Raw genomic sequence first — 16265 nt, 5'->3', positions numbered from 1 at the left:
CTTGTTTGCCTGATCACCTGACCCTTGCCTGGGACCATGACCACGTCTTGCCTTGCCTTTGTTTGCCCTGTCTTGCCGGTATCTGACCCACGCTTGTCTGACCACCTCTACCATGCCCTGCTATTGGGTCCTTCACCCTCTAGACCTTTCCAGCCCCACGGAGCATGACAACATATGTGTGTGGACACTGTGACAATACACAATTGTCAACTGCACAGAAAGGTCCAGATTTTGACTGGTGGTTTGAAGCTAGACTGGACGCTAATGAAACTGGTAAAGGAAGATAGATCACAGGCAAACTGCATTTCTACTGGTGTTCAAGGCTGTACGCGAGTGTTTTTACAGTAATTAGAAACACTTAATTATTCTATATAGAGTTTACAACATTACAGAAAAAAATTATCTGTACCCCTGTTTACCTCAGATAATACTGTAAATAATGAGGGAACACAACACAACACAACAAAAAACATCAAGAACAACAAATCCCTCAGTTGACTGGCACAGGCTGTGAATGGGAGATGATATTTCAGAGATGTTCTCTGACTGCCAGATCTGTAGCGCTGTTCTGGGGGTGTGGAGCCACAACAGCTCCCACAGGTGGGGTTAACACACAGTAGAGACGGGGCGCTCCACAGGCAGGCCAGAGCAGACCTGCCACTGTCAGTCTGCTTTGGGGAATGAGGCATGAAATCTGTTTCATGTGGGATTATTAGCAAAAAAACTAAAAACTAAAAAAAACAAATGCAAATTAATTCAGATAAGTTGTCTGGTCCCCAATTCTGAAAGTAACATGTAAACTGTGTTTCCATATCCAATCAATAATGGGTCTGCACATCTTTTTATAGCATCAACCTCCCAAGGGCTGGGCTGTGGGACACGAATACACATGCAGCATCCCTGGTCCATACGGACGAATGGAGGTGTCAAGTCTGAGGAAGGAGAGAGGGAGAGAGGGAGAGCAAAAAAGAGTGGGAGGGAAAGATGGAGAGGAAGAGGGAGCTCGCGGTGGAGAGGGAGAGGGAGAGAGAGGGTGGGGGCTGGGATTCAGATGAACATGTACCAGCATTTAATGTAATGTAATGGATTTGAGTTAATTGTACTTAACATTTTAATTTTCATGCTCATTTCCTTATGAGCTCCACTGCACGCTCTGCAGCCAGCAGTTTAGCCAGGAATATTCCTAATAACCTGCCGTCCCAGTTAAGTCTTCATCTTGCTAATCTTGGGGCTGAAACACAGTAGAGGCCTGTCCTCCCCTAATACACACACACACAAACATACAAATGCCCTCATGCTCACTCACTCTAGTACCCTGGTTGATAATTGCAGCTGCAAAGGTCAGCATTGATCCTGTGTGCACATGGAAGTAATCCTGAGGACATCAATGCTGGATGCCATTGGCATACCGCTTCCCCTCGATGGTCAATGAAGGAGCCATGTTGCTGGCAGGTTTAACAGCTCGAGACATTTGATTGTTGAACCCGTTCCTGAGTATGGCCAGGGCTGCAGCAAGCAGGTCAGAGCTTCTCCCTTCCCACTGATGCAGCCACTGATGCTGCCAAGATTGAGTGGGGCTTGTGTGGGACGGATCCTGGCACCACGGTGTGGTCAGGATTACATATCATTAGATCAGAATGGTAAGTTTGTCCATTGTAATACAGTACGGATTACAAACACAGATAGAGTGAAAAAGAGAGAGAGGGAGGGAGGGAGGGAGGGAGAGAGTGAGAGACAGAGAGAGAGAGATAGAGAGGGATGGAAAGGGAGAGAGAAGGGTGGGTGAAAGAAAGAGAGGATTCCCTTTGTATTTGTTTTAAGCTAACTGAATTCACTTGGTCTTGGCTGAGTTATCTTTTTCTATAAGTTCATGACATAGTAAATGTTTCTTTGTGACTGTAGCAAATCAGTTTTATGCAGGTCTCAGTTTGGAGACAAACCTTTCCTTCTGTGTGTGTGTGTGTGTGTGTGTGTGTGTGTGTGTGTGTGTGTGTTTGTGTGTGTGTGCATGTGCATGTGTGTGTGTGTGATGTACTTTCTTACTGAAAGCAGCTCTGGTTCAGCGCTGCCTCATACTTCAATCAGATTTCCCAATTTCCCATAATCAGCAGCTCAAGTCGGCCCTTAAGAAGCAGGTCCAGTGCAGTGATTTACAGCACTGGGCGAGAGTGCAAGCAGGCAATCTGTCACTGTGAAAGTTATTTGTGAACAGGAAGGGTGGCCAGAATGAGGGAATAAGGAGGACATGAATTAGCTTTCTACAGCTCCATCGCTCACAGTTACACAAACAATATACTGCCATTCATACACAGCTGAGTGTTTGATAGCCTACAGATTAACAACACAAACAAACAAAACAAAAAGATTCACCATACTCAGAACTGACATCATTGCAGAACCAGTACAGCTCATTCGGAACAATATAATTGTGTCTGCAACAAAGTGTACATCAGCCTTTTCAAAAGGCCACATCAAGCCCATTCTTACTTGCAGGTTTAAGATGCCCTTCTGCTGCTCAGTGTGCTATTCAAATGGCCCCCTCCCTCCTACAAATACTAATATCATAAATGCTACATCAGAAAGTGGTTTATAGAGCTTGTTTTATAGCATTAGCAAACCACTTTCTACTTCTTGAAAATAAAAACACAACACAGGAAGTCTGGAAATCAGGTGTTGGTGGTGAGGGTTTCCTGAACAGTTGGGCACAGTGCCCCGTGGCAGGGATATTGATTGATTGGTGGTCTGTCCAGCCCACCCGAGTCCTGAGGCACTCTGGCATTAGCGCAAGGAAGGTGCAAGGCAGTCCTACAGTCACACAGACACCCTGCTTCTTGACCTATGACCCCTGACCCCTGACTGACCCCTGATGATACCACTCCCAGGGTCTCCACTTTGAAACAGTGCTTTCCCTAGAGGGGTTTCTGTGATTGGCATTTCTATTTCCATTTTAAATCAACTGTAACTAAAGGAAGCAATGCTGATTACAGTTCTCATGATCAGTGGAGTGGACAAGGCAGCACAGCAGACAGGGGGCTCAGCTTGCTTCCTGACCTATGACCCCTGACCCCTGTCTGCAAACAGGGAGCAATCTGGGTTAGAGTTTGAACACCAGCTGTATTCTGTTCAGTCTGAATCCAGGAAGGAAGAGGCTCCCACAGCTCTCAATCTGCTGCTAGGCAAATGCACACAAATCAGCTGGCTTTGCTGCAGCAACACCAACATCCAGCTTTGACCCTGCTGAACTGCGGCTTGTGCAAGCAGTGTCAGTGCCTGACTGATCCTGACAGGCAGTTCAGGGCTGAGGTCCTGCTATTGCCCACCCCTGAGTGCAAGCTGATTGTACTCTGAGCCCCATGCTGAGCCCTACCTTCCAGGATGGCTGGGCTGATGTTGATGAACTTGACCCTGTCCTGTAGGTACCGCTGGTTGATCTTCCACAGGCAGGTGACAAAGGTCATCTTCTCCCCCACGCTGCTCGACACCCACTTGTACACCTTGTCCAGGTGCAGGTGGAACTCAGCTGTCTCCTGTCCAGTGGGGGAAAACAAAGAGGTTAGCTCAGCTCAGTGGTGTGGCCAATGTCAACACACATGTAGGTCAACAGGCAGCAGTGTGATCACCAGGAGTGAGTTTTTGCTAAGTAACCCACCAGTAAACTGCAGCACAGCCATTCTCCAGCCTGGCTTCCCAGTGTCTGAGTGCAAGGAAAATCTATTTCACAGCAACTTGAAATGTGTGGGGCTGTGAGCTCCAGACCCCCACTCCGCCATCAATGCCTCTTCCCCCCACCCCTTCCACTGATTCAATGAACTTGTAACTGTAAAACTTCTGTACTCATCTCCTACAGGGTTTATTCTATTTATTCTTTCAACATTAATAAGAAATGCTTCTATATCTGTGTGTGTGTGTGTGTGTGTCTGTGTGTGTGTGTGTGCCAGTGTGCTTGTCTCTGTGTGCATGTGTGTTTGTCTGTGTGTGTCTGCATTTAAATTGTCCAGACCCTGCTGAATGAAGGCCTTGGAAATCAATAATGTATGGAATGCATTTGGCATAGTGCTAATGCTGTATTTCCCAGGACAGTGTGAAGCGGTGGTGAGGAATGGAGAGAGGCCCCCCTGCTCCTCAGGCTGTTCCTCACAGCACTGTTGAACACACAGTCAGTTTGTGACAAGCCACTGTGTCTCTGTATCTGTGTGTCTCTGCTTCCCTGTTTCTCTGTGTCTCTGTGTCCCTGCATATCTGCATCCTTGTGTCCATATATGTTCCCATTTCCCTTTGAGCACAAACACAGGCCTGCTCAGACAGTGTCAGTGTCCAGGTGTGCAGAATATGAGAGCCTCTCTGAGCCACTCCAGCCCACGTGGAGTCCAATCAAAAGGCTCCAATCTTTCCTTTAAGCAAGAGCTTCTAAAATCAATGTCACCCCTCAAGATGGAAAATGAATAAATCAGTTTAACAAAAAAACAAAACTTATTGTATGTGTATAATAAATTAATGAATTTAGAATGTCATTAAAAAAAAAAAATATATATATATATATATATATATATATATATATATATATATATATATATATTCCTGTGTGTTTAAATCAGAGCCTTTCTCACCAAGTGTTTCAGTGAGTTAGGATGCTTAAGAAAACTGTGCCAACTGAGTCGTCAGATAGAGCTTTCACCTCCATATGAAAGACCTCTGCCGATCTAACCTCAGACACACTATTTTTCAAAGCTAAATGACCAAAACAAAGATGTTCCCAATTAAATAGCTTCCACAGTGTACATCCCACCCAGCATGCTTCCATTCACCACTGCTGTACAGTTCTTAAATCTGCAACAGATTAGGTAGGAACTCCATATTTAATCGGTTTGTGTCAGAAAGCCAGTAATTGACACATTTATTTTTCAGTTTGTCAGCATCTAAATGACAGCTGTTGTGTAGGGGAGATGCAGCAGCGTGTGAGCCAGCAAGCCTCTGCCTCATGAACCCCACTGACACTGCTCTGCAGCAACTCATTCCAATTAAAACATTTCTCTATTTTACAGTGTGACAGAGGCAGCAATCTTAATTTAATTTGTTGGGAAGCTGAAAAATAATTCATTAGGTGTGAAAAAAGCAGGAGGGGAGATTAATTCAGAATTATGTTTTCTTTATTTTTCTTGCCTATTCATTCTTTCTACTTGTTGTGATTAATATTATTATTATATATTCAGAGTCTGTACCTACATTCACATGTGGAGACACGTAGAAACATGAAATTAATTTAATAGCATAATAAATTCAGCCATGATAAAACCCTGTACAGTTGGAGCCTATAATAAGCCTGTGTAGTCAGAGCCTCTGATAGCCCTATGCAGTGGCACTCTGTGAGCTCTGGATCTCAGCAGTGACCTGTGCACAAGGGTCAGAGCTGCAGTGTTTGGCTGAACAGTGTTTGTAAGCCAGGAAGCAAGACAGACTACTACTTCCTTTCAATTTACACAATAAAATAAGATAGATATGTAGTGGGACATTTTTTCTTTATACTATTAATGGTTTCATGTTGCTAATTCATGAAAGCAATCATTAGTTTGTATTTATTATGTTCTGGGGGCTATTATTTTAGTTCTTAATGCATTTCTGTCTGAGAGGTTATTTCAATCAACTACTGTCTTTAGAATTATTCAATCAGCTGTTGCATTTAGGTTAATTAATTCAAACACTGACTTCTAGGATATCCAATCAGCTGAAACAGTTAAACAGTATAAAGATTGTGTGTTTTGGGGCACAGGTATTTGGTTAAGGACTTTGATAGACTGTCTTTGATAAACCTCTGTTGCATGAAGAATGCTGACCAGCACCAACCAACTCATCAAACACTTCAATAACAGTAACACACTTAGGTCTATGTTAATTATTATGCATGTGGCAAATCTATTGTGTATAACTGTAGTTTAATGAGATGTAATCACTTTGGATAAATAAGACTATAACCCAGCGGTTTCAGTCATGCCCCCCCTTTGATATATGGAGAGATTTTCAGGCCCCCACAATCAGAAAATAAAAACAACTTCAGTAAAATAAATTGCCTTTTACTTCAGGAACAATAGCCTAATAGTGCACAGCTTAAAAACAGCTGTTGTAGGTATGTCACCAATGTCACCAATTACCACTGACATTGGTGCAGCTAGATAGAAACTATTGAAATGTGATGCCTGTACCTTCATTATGAAGGGAGTTATCGCCAATTAACACCCAGTTATCTTTGAAGTCGGGGTAGGGGTTTCTGTGCACTTCCGTAGGAACCCGATCAAAACGTCACTCTATCAAAGCTGCCATTGGCCCCTATGCCTGCCACGCTTGCTTCCCGAGGGTGAACTCTAACATCGCCTCACTCGTCTCTCTACCTCCGCTGTCCGTGGAGCCACACAACCTGGCCTGCCCCGACAGGAAGCGGTTCATTTTAGAAATACCGAAAGCTTGCTGGCCCTTAATTTGGCTCAGCTGGCTGAGCCCTCGGAGCATGACGACGCAACACCAACCCCGCCTCCTATCTCGGAGATAGCGGAGGCTGCTGACCAGCTGGAACAGTGATGCGTCAGGGGGCAAGGGCGACTAGCAGCCATTGTGGCTGCATGCCGCCAGCTCTGGCTGTCCCAGACATGATGGGACCCTGAGGCGGACAGGACCCTACTCACCTTTGGCCCCTCTGTGGAGGAGATGCTCTCACGAACCCTTCAAGAGAGAGAGCAGTCCCTGCAGCTGGCCCGGGTTTACCCCGTTGCACCCCAGGCCCAGCAGCGCAGGCAGCCTCCGGCAGCTCGTTGATGGGGAGGCCCCCCAACTGCGGCTCCCAGGCCACAGCCCAGGCAACAGCCCCGCCCTTCATGCCAACCTCCACCAGCATCTTTATGGCAGGCAGGCGCCCTCCCAGGTTTGCCGCCCTGGCCCCCGGCAACCCATGGCAGCTCCTGGTAGGAGGAAGCCTGGCCCCACCCCGCCTCCCCCACCACCCTGAGGCGTTCCAGCAGCCTCTGGCCTACCCATACACCCCCCAGCAACTCTCAAATTGGCAACACTGCACCAAGCCTTTTGGACGCTGCAAATTATATCAGTTGGCTACTCCCTACAGTTTCAAATACACCTACCCCCCTTCCGAGACAAGGTGTGGACACGAATGAGGGACCCGTTGCAATGTGCAGCTCTTTGTGTCGAAATCGCAGGTCTCCTGGAGATGCGAGCAATTCATGAAGTGCCTCCTCCAGGGCAGCACGAGGGATTCTATTCCCCATACTTCCTAGTGCCCAAGAAAGATGGCAGCTTCCGACCCATCTTGGATCTGAGGCGCCTGAACAGCCACCTCAAGGTGTTGTGCTTCAAGATGATCAACCTGCGTACCATGTCCCAGGCCATCAAGCCCGGCGACTGGTTCACCATGGTGGATCTGAAAGATGCTTACTTTCACATCCCCATCACACAGGAAATTTCTCTGCTTTGCCTTCGAGGGCCAAGCGTTCGAAGTTTGCTGTTCTCCCCTTCGGCCTGTCATTAGCCCCATGCACCTTTTCCAAGTGTATGGACATTGCGTTAGCCCCCTTGTGTTGCCACAGGGTCTGCATCCTCAATTACCTAGATGACTGGCTGGTTGGTTCTCCCTCAAGGGAGCAGGTTCAGTTGAATGGTGATGACGACAGACGCCTCCAAACTAGGTTGGGGAGCAGTCTGCGACGGTCATGGACATCAACGTCCTGGAGTAACAAGTGGTGCTCCTCGGGCTGTGTCATTTTCTGCCAGTCCTACGTGACACAGCAGTGGTTACCAGGGTTGGGGTCAATTTCACTATTTCAATTCCAATTCAATTCTTTATCTCTTTAAATTCCATCAAATCAATTAATTATCCAAAACACTTTGCTAAATTCCTTTTCAATTCAATTCATCTCAATTCCAAATTTGGATCAATTCTGCAAACTCAATTCCAATGTGATATTTCTCCCACACCAATTCCGTAATCCTTAACTGTTTCCTTCTTTGTTACCATCACTTAAGTTTTCAATGTGATCAAACACCAGAGGCTTCTCTGACATTGTGAAAGTGTTTGTCCAAATCGGTAGGCAGTGGGTCCTCAGCCAGTCCAGGTTCAATCACAAAATCAGGGTTCTCAGTAACAGTCCAAGTCAAAACCACCACAATCCTTCTACCCAACAAACAAAGAGAGCGAGGTAGGTCCTTATATAGTAAGTTTTAGAACAGTGGGTAATTGCAAGTAATTGAGATGGTTTTTGTTATATATCCTTCCCAACAAGAGGGCAGGACTAGAACACTGTCTTGTATGAGTGTCTATTAGGTGGATGAGGAACTCATTGGCTGAGAGTCAGATAATAGAAATTCCTCAGCTGCTAGGAGGCCAGGAAAAATTGACCCAAGAAGCTGCTGAGAAGCATTGGCCTGTAATTTTAATAATAAAACGTTGTCTTGTAAACATTGTATTGTCTAAATCATTGAAACATTTGATGAAAACACAATTATTACAAAATAAAATAGTTTAAGAACACATAATACATCATTATAGAGGATTCATAATGGGTTAAAAGGGGTAAAATGGTAAAATGATTAAAACAAGGCACATGAAAAGCATTTCCAATTCAAATTCTGAAGTATGAGATATTGACAATTACAAATTAAATTCCAGCTATAAATGTCTAATTCCAATTCAATTCCAATTCCAAAGACTGAAACATTCACAATTCCAATTAGAAGAATCACAATTCCAATTCATGAATTTGAATTACAAGAATCATTAAGAATTCAAATTGGAATTGATCAATTCAAAAAAGTATAAGATTTGAGTTGGAATTAGCCCATGAATTTCAATTTAAATTGAATTGACCCCAACCCTGGTGGTTACCTATATCAACAGGCAAGGAGGTCTCCGGTCGCACAGACTATATTGTCTAGCACGTCTAGCATTCGCAAAATATCGATGATTCTACTATTTTCTTCCATTGAGTTGCCATTGAACTTGAAAAAAAAAAGATTGAAAACATTAAAAAAAGCTCACATCTCCATTAAATTAAAGATAATTGAATGAAGCTTTCAGAAAACCAGACTAAAGCATCTTAAAAATAATGAGCCAGTAACCCTTTTGGTAGACCTTGGAATTAATGTAATTGATTAATTAATTGACTAAGTCAATGTAAAGTTCACAATGCTCTAAATTCAAAAATAATTATGATATTACTAGTATATTGTTCATAATATAGGTTGGTAATAGACTTCAGTAAGGTTAATCTGGTCAATACTACTACAACTACCAATACTCATCATCATCATCATCATTATAACCATAATCATAAAATGAATTAAATATTAAGCAGGCATTACTAATAAACACAGATTAAAATAAATCCAAGTCATAAATGTCAAACAGAAGAGTAAGAAATACATTATTTGACTTGCAGCAACATTGAGCATTTATTTTATAAACACAGATTCTTAGTAAATCAGATCACGCATCCAGAGGAAGGTGGAAATTGACTAATGTTTTGAAAGGAAGTGCAAACTATGCAAACTAGTTCACATAATAAAAAAATAAAATGTGAGGCAGTAGAATGTGGTGTATGCTACACTACAGCAAAGAAACACAGAGAAATACCACCACAAAAGGCAACAGAAAGATGATTTTATCAGCCTCTGATCTATGCACAAGTAGCATTAGTCAGGTTTCCATCCAGGCTTTTTTTGCGATAAAAGTCCTGTCGAATAAAAACAGACTTGATGGAAACAGCAAACGTCAATTGAAATTTGTACCAAAAGTTTTCACGTTTGACAAAGGCAGATTTTTCAAAAGTTGATATAGTTGGTTATGCGACATATGCTAGTGGAAATGGGTTTTACCCGATTACTAATGCCTTTTCGAATAAGTTTGCAGTCATGTGATATGATTTGGTCAGGTGTCTGGGAAGGGTAAATAGAGACAACAAGTACATGCCACCAATGGTGGTTCTAGAACACTGGCAACGGGGTGGCCAAGTGGGGACACTTTCAATTTAGGGGGGCCACCACTTTCTCCGCAGTGCCTAGGGGATGCTGACGGTGTTTTCTCCACGGTGCTACCGGGGGGCTGACGTGACAATGTTTTCTCTGTGGTGCTATGAGGGCGGTGGCTTGGTATTCTCAGCACAACAAAGGAGAAAGGGTCCAGTCACTCGGCACAAACTCTCTAATGTTGGCTTGGGCATTCTGAAATGTGCATTGTCTGCATCATGATCATATGGTAAAGGATTTTGTTTCTGAGCTGTCGTCTGTGGAAGATGACATGAACCTTGGCGATAAGCTGACATCAAAATTATGACAACTTGTCCAATATTAATAAATGTCACATTTTGTGGGCCTTGGGTTAGCTGGCCAGCCATCAGGAGTAGGCTACAGGTCGAAGTGTGTCAACAATATTTCTCTGCGCAAATAAACTTGAAATCAACAATGGAAACACTAAACATTTACGATATTGTATTTGATAATACAGAATGCATGCAACAAAGTGCTTTTGCAGGAAATTATGTCAAGTTTGTTCGGATGCAAAAGCACATTGGCTCGTAAAATGCGCATATTCATTTATGCAAACTTAAGAATTGTTCCATAAAACATGTTTGATAAGTGGATGGAAACATCGCTAATGTCAACAAATACGCCACAGTTAAGCCGAATTCAGAGCCCCTTGGGAATCATGTGTCCCTAGTAGATGTGCGCATGATTAAGAAATTCATTTTCTTAGCAGACACAGGTTACCCATGCGGGACTTACGTATGTAACTACTGCTCAATAATCACAAAGTTGTAAGAGTACATAGAATACTTTACATCCCAAAACTGTAACTAATTTAAACACATGAAGAAACACAATGTATATTGTTGTTGCTGCTGTATTTAAACAATCTATTCAGCATGTAGAATTGCATAAACACAAACATCTGCCATGCAGAAGCACTAAACTAATTTCTGTTTGCAGCAGAGTGCTCGTTCTATTGACAATAAGGCACTTTGCACCATGAGCGATTGCTCACTCCATTGGCAGACAGCAGGGTTTGCTGCTATCTTGTGTCAGTGACCATAACCACCATAGCTCTCGTAACAATGGCGCCTCCATAATGTTTACATAATTGGTAATGACTTTGTAACTTTTTTAAATACATAATTATATTTTTGTCAACATATAAAAAACCCTGCTATAAAGTAAATGTACTCTTTTCATGCAACCATGACAGGACAACTCCCACCTTGTTGCGCCCCCTGCACAGTTCGTCGGTGCCCTCCCTACCCACAGTTTGGAAACCACTGCTGTAACCTATCTGAAGATACAAAAAGGCGTCTCCAAACTCACATTCTTAGTTATTTTCCTCACTTCATGTGAGAGGAGGGCTCCGGGTTAGCCTGTATTTATGTTTTCTGTAATAAACTTGTTACATCTTCATCTTCATGTTACAACCACTACAGATAGATAGATAAAAGCGAAAGACAAACATTGAAGGTGAGTTGTGTGTGAATGCATATGAGGGCCAGAGTTTACTTTAAGTGCGAATGACTCCAAGGATGTTGAGAAGTGTCCGTACCCAGACATGCACACCAGGCTGACCTGGCTGGATGAGCTACTGAAACCCAAATGAGCCAAAACCGAGAGCATGCTCAACCCCGCCTCGCTGCTATCCCCTTTAGTGCCCTGTCCTTATAAAGCCACAGGAGACGAGGTGGCACCTTTAAACTGAAATTAAATCACAACTTTTCCTTTTTGATTTGGAGAATCTGATTGGCCAGCAGATAATACTGCGCCAGGGAGCCAAGCCGCCCCCCGATCACCAAAGTTCTGTGTGAGACTGAGCTCCTCTCCCAGATAACACTGCTACCCCTCCTCACCTTCACCACATCCTTCCCATCCACCAGGGTGAGTTCTGCTGCCTGCCAGTGCTCTGACAGCTTGTAGTGCCCCCGCACTGCCTTCACCGTAACCAGCACCACCTGCACGGGCAGCTCCGAGCTCACTACAGTGAGATGGAGGGAGAGAGAGAGGGGAGAGAAATAAAGAGAGAGAAAAAAGGAGAGAGAAGGAGAGAGAGGGAGAGTGTTAGTGTAACCCACACAAAATATGTTTGTGTGATATCTCTCTCTCTCTATATATATATATATATATATATATATATATATACACTCACCTAAAGGATTATTAGGAACACCATACTAATACTGTGTTTGACCCCCTTTCGCCTTCAGAACTGCCTTAATTCTACGTGGCATTGATTCAACAAGGTGCTGAAAGCATTCTTTAGAAATGTTGGCCCATATTGATAGGATAGCATCTTGCAGTTGATGGAGATTTGTGGGATGCACATCCAGGGCACGAAGCTCCCGTTCCACCACATCCCAAAGACGCTCTATTGGGTTGAGATCTGGTGACTGTGGGGGCCAGTTTAGTACAGTGAACTCATTGTCATGTTCAAGAAACCAATTTGAAATGATTGGACCTTTGTGACATGGTGCATTATCCTGCTGGAAGTAGCCATCAGAGGATGGGTACATGGTGGTCATAAAGGGATGGACATGGTCAGAAACAATGCTCAGGTAGGCCGTGGCATTTAAACGATGCCCAATTGGCACTAAGGGGCCTAAAGTGTGCCAAGAAAACATCCCCCACACCATTACACCACCACCACCAGCCTGCACAGTGGTAACAAGGCATGATGGATCCATGTTCTCATTCTGTTTACGCCTAATTCTGACTCTACCATCTGAATGTCTCAACAGAAATCGAGACTCATCAGACCAGGCAACATTTTTCCAGTCTTCAACTGTCCAATTTTGGTGAGCTTGTACAAATTGTAGCCTCTTTTTCCTATTTGTAGTGGAGATGAGTGGTACCCGGTGGGGTCTTCTGCTGTTGTAGCCCATCCGCCTCAAGGTTGTACGTGTTGTGGCTTCACAAATGCTTTGCTGCATACCTCGGTTGTAACGAGTGGTTATTTCAGTCAAAGTTGCTCTTCTATCAGCTTGAATCAGTCGGCCCATTCTCCTCTGACCTCTAGCATCAACAAGGCATTTTCGCCCACAGGACTGCCGCATACTGGATGTTTTTCCCTTTTCACACCATTCTTTGTAAACCCTAGAAATGGTTGTGTGTGAAAATCCCAGTAACTGAGCAGATTGTGAAATACTCAGACCGGCCCGTCTGGCACCAACAACCATGCCACGCTCAAAATTGCTTAAATCACCTTTCTTTCCCATTCAGACATTCAGTTTGGAGTTCAGGAGATTGTCTTGACCAGGACCACACCCCTAAATGCATTGAAGCAACTGCCATGTGATTGGTTGGTTAGATAATTGCATTAATGAGAAATTGAACAGGTGATCCTAATAATCCTTTAGGTGAGTGTATATATATATATATATATATATATATATATATATATATATAATTAATTAAAATACAAGTTGTTTTTAAATGCGCCATTTTTTTTTTTACTCCAGGTCGATTTGCTATCTCATAATTATGACTTAGTATCTCATTATTGTTACATCTGCGTGCCACATTTCCCCTGTTCGCCACCAGAGGTCATCATCTCCAGAACACTGACCCTGACACTTACATTACCCCATCACAAGGAGCAATAATGCATTTAACATGTGCACTTTCACCATTAGCACTCCACTCCCATTGCCCAACACTACACATCCATTTCCCCAGCTTCCCTCTGTTCAGTATTTAAACCCCCTGTTCCCAGCACTCAATGCTAAGTCTTGATCTCTCCCTAGAGTAATTTCTAAGTATTCCCCATCTCTTTGTATTGCTACTGTTTTGTGACCTCTTTTGCCTCCTTTTGACCATCGTCTCTCGGATTGCCCTCTACTGACTTGTTTGCCCAATCGCCTGACTTCCTGCCTGTCCCCTTGTCCTTTCTTCTTGCCTTGCCCTGTGGATTCTGTTTGCTGGCCCTCAACCCACGCCTGTATGTGTCTCTCTGCTCCTGGGTTCTACCCTTCTGCCCCTCACCAGGTATTACAATTATTATGACTTACTATCTCACATTTACAACTTAGTATCTAAAAATGTTGACTTAGTATATCATAATTTTGACTTAGTATCTCATAATTACAATTTAGTATTTAAATATTTCGACTTAGTATCTTATAATTATGAGTATCTCTAGGCCTGTTGACATGAAATGTAGACAGCACGTTTGGGAGGATTGCAGGGTTAGGCCGTAGCGTGACCCTGGAGCCATCTCCCACAAAACGGACACACGATGGGTGTACGGACAGGGTGTGTAACTCGCTCACGCATTTTGCAGAGGTGATTGCCAGCAAAAACGCAGTATTAAGTGACACTAGCTTCAGCTCAGCTAAGCTCAGTGGTTCAAATGGGGCTTGGGAAAGTGTGTCAAGCACTACATCAAGGCGCCATGCAGGCAGTGAAGGTGTGCGAGGAGGCCATAGCCATCAAGCTTCCTTCAGAAACTGCGCAGGCAGGAAATTAGATCCAGGGGGCTCGCCAGATACACTTTGGACGGGGACTTGCCCTGGTCCATCAGCTCTTATAAAAATTGTAATATGACACCAATGGGGCAATTAATTGGGTCTTAAACTCTGAGTCCATGTGCAGACCCAGAGACAGGTGGCCTGTCTACTGCTCTCTTCTGGGGATGAGGCAGATAGACTCCCCTCAGGCTCCAGCCGCCTGATGTGGGCCAGCAGTGAAGGGTCATGGTGTGGGGGGGGCGGCACCTGTTGCGCCGCTTGCGCTGCCTGTGTGGCCAGCATAGCGTAGATTTGGTCCATCCTGTTGTTTGGCCCCCTTATGTCCGTAGAACCGGACCTCCGTCGCTGATGGCGCGGTGGGGAGGGGGCTAGCGATAACTCAAAAGAGGGGGAGGGAGCCCGTGAGCACCGCTCCACTGCTCTTCCCTGTCGTTCACGTGCTCACACGGGGGCACGCGCAGCAGTAGCGGAGTACACCACGGGCATGTCAGGCAGGTTGGAAGCCAGCACAGCAGCAGACACAGTGGGTGTCTGGAGAAGGAGACAGAGGGGGTCAGGGAGAGGCGGAGATCTAGCACCACCGAACCCCTACCGTCACTCACCTACCGTACACACACACACACACACACACACACACACACACACACACATTTTATTATTTATTATTTATTATGTTTTTCTTCTTAATTAATAAGTTCATTTGAGACTGTAACCTCAATAATTCAGCCATATATAACTAATCAGGACTATTGGCTGTGGTGTACAGTGGCCCTGAAGTGCAAAACACATGCAAATAAAAAGAAGATTGATTTACAATTAAAACAAAACACCAGCAAATTTTAAAATGTGTCTGCAACATTAAAATACTGTCTGCAAACTTTAAAAAGTGTCTGTAAAATTAAAAAGGTGTCTGCAAACTTTAAAAAGTGTCTCAAAGTGTCTGAAAATGTAAAGTGTCTGCAAACTTAAACAAGTGTCTGCAAACTTAAAACAAGTGTCTGCAACATTAAAAAGTGTCTGCAAACTTAAAAAAGTTGCAGCAAACTAAAAAATGTTGCAGCAAACTAAATCTCATTATGAAATGACCAATAAAGTAGGTGAGCTTTGACGGTAAGAAGATTGGATTGGAATGGATCTCTACCCAGATAGCCAGCAACATCATGCCGGAACTGGCAACCATATGTCAGGACACTACTGGGCCCGTGTCAGTAACATCGTTAAGGCAAACCATCACTTTGACGATTGTGGCCTGACTCCATCTATACCTGGATATTTTTAATTTATGAATTTGACATTGAATCTGATTTGTAATATATCGGATTTATTGCCTATTCTATTTTACACACCAGCACTATTTTTTTATTTTTAAATATATTTGTTGTTCTACTGCCATTATTATCTCCCTAATTATTGTTGTACATTAAATGTAATAAAATCACAAACACACAAATGAGTTATAAATACATTAATGTGTTTTCATATGGTCGTGTTTATGCAAATTAGTTTTCTGTATACAACGTTCCCGCTTAAAGACTCGCTCAGTCTTTGCAAGTCATTTCCTCAGAGAAACGAAGGTTTTGGTAAGTACTTGCGTTTATTTAATTCTTAAATCGCAATTTAATTACACAAAAAATATATAAATATTTATAGATTTTTTTAGTGTACATGTATAACTTTAATTAAAAAATAACAAATGTCCCTTACCATACATGACAGGCTTAAATTGTTGCGAAGAGGTGTATTGTATTAGATGTTTATTTTATTGTCAAG

The 16265-nt window shown here is 43.4% G+C and overlaps 1 protein-coding gene across 1 annotated transcript in view; it reads right to left on the bottom strand.

Moving 5' to 3' along the window:
• LOC136759679 (exocyst complex component 1) overlaps positions 1–16265 on the bottom strand; it is a 47741-nt gene that overhangs the window by 12265 nt on the left and 19211 nt on the right. Inside the window, exons 2-3 of the mRNA XM_066714641.1 lie at positions 11883–12007; positions 3368–3527 (exon numbers count right to left, since the gene is read on the bottom strand). Coding sequence (XP_066570738.1) covers positions 3368–3527; positions 11883–12007 — 285 coding nt within the window. The remainder of the gene's footprint in view (positions 1–3367; positions 3528–11882; positions 12008–16265) is intronic.

Source organism: Amia ocellicauda, chromosome 10, assembly GCF_036373705.1.
Source record: "Amia ocellicauda isolate fAmiCal2 chromosome 10, fAmiCal2.hap1, whole genome shotgun sequence".
Taxonomy (NCBI): Eukaryota; Metazoa; Chordata; class Actinopteri; order Amiiformes; family Amiidae; genus Amia; species Amia ocellicauda.
Note: the sequence above shows the minus strand (reverse complement) of the source record. Positions and strands in the feature narration are given on the sequence as shown.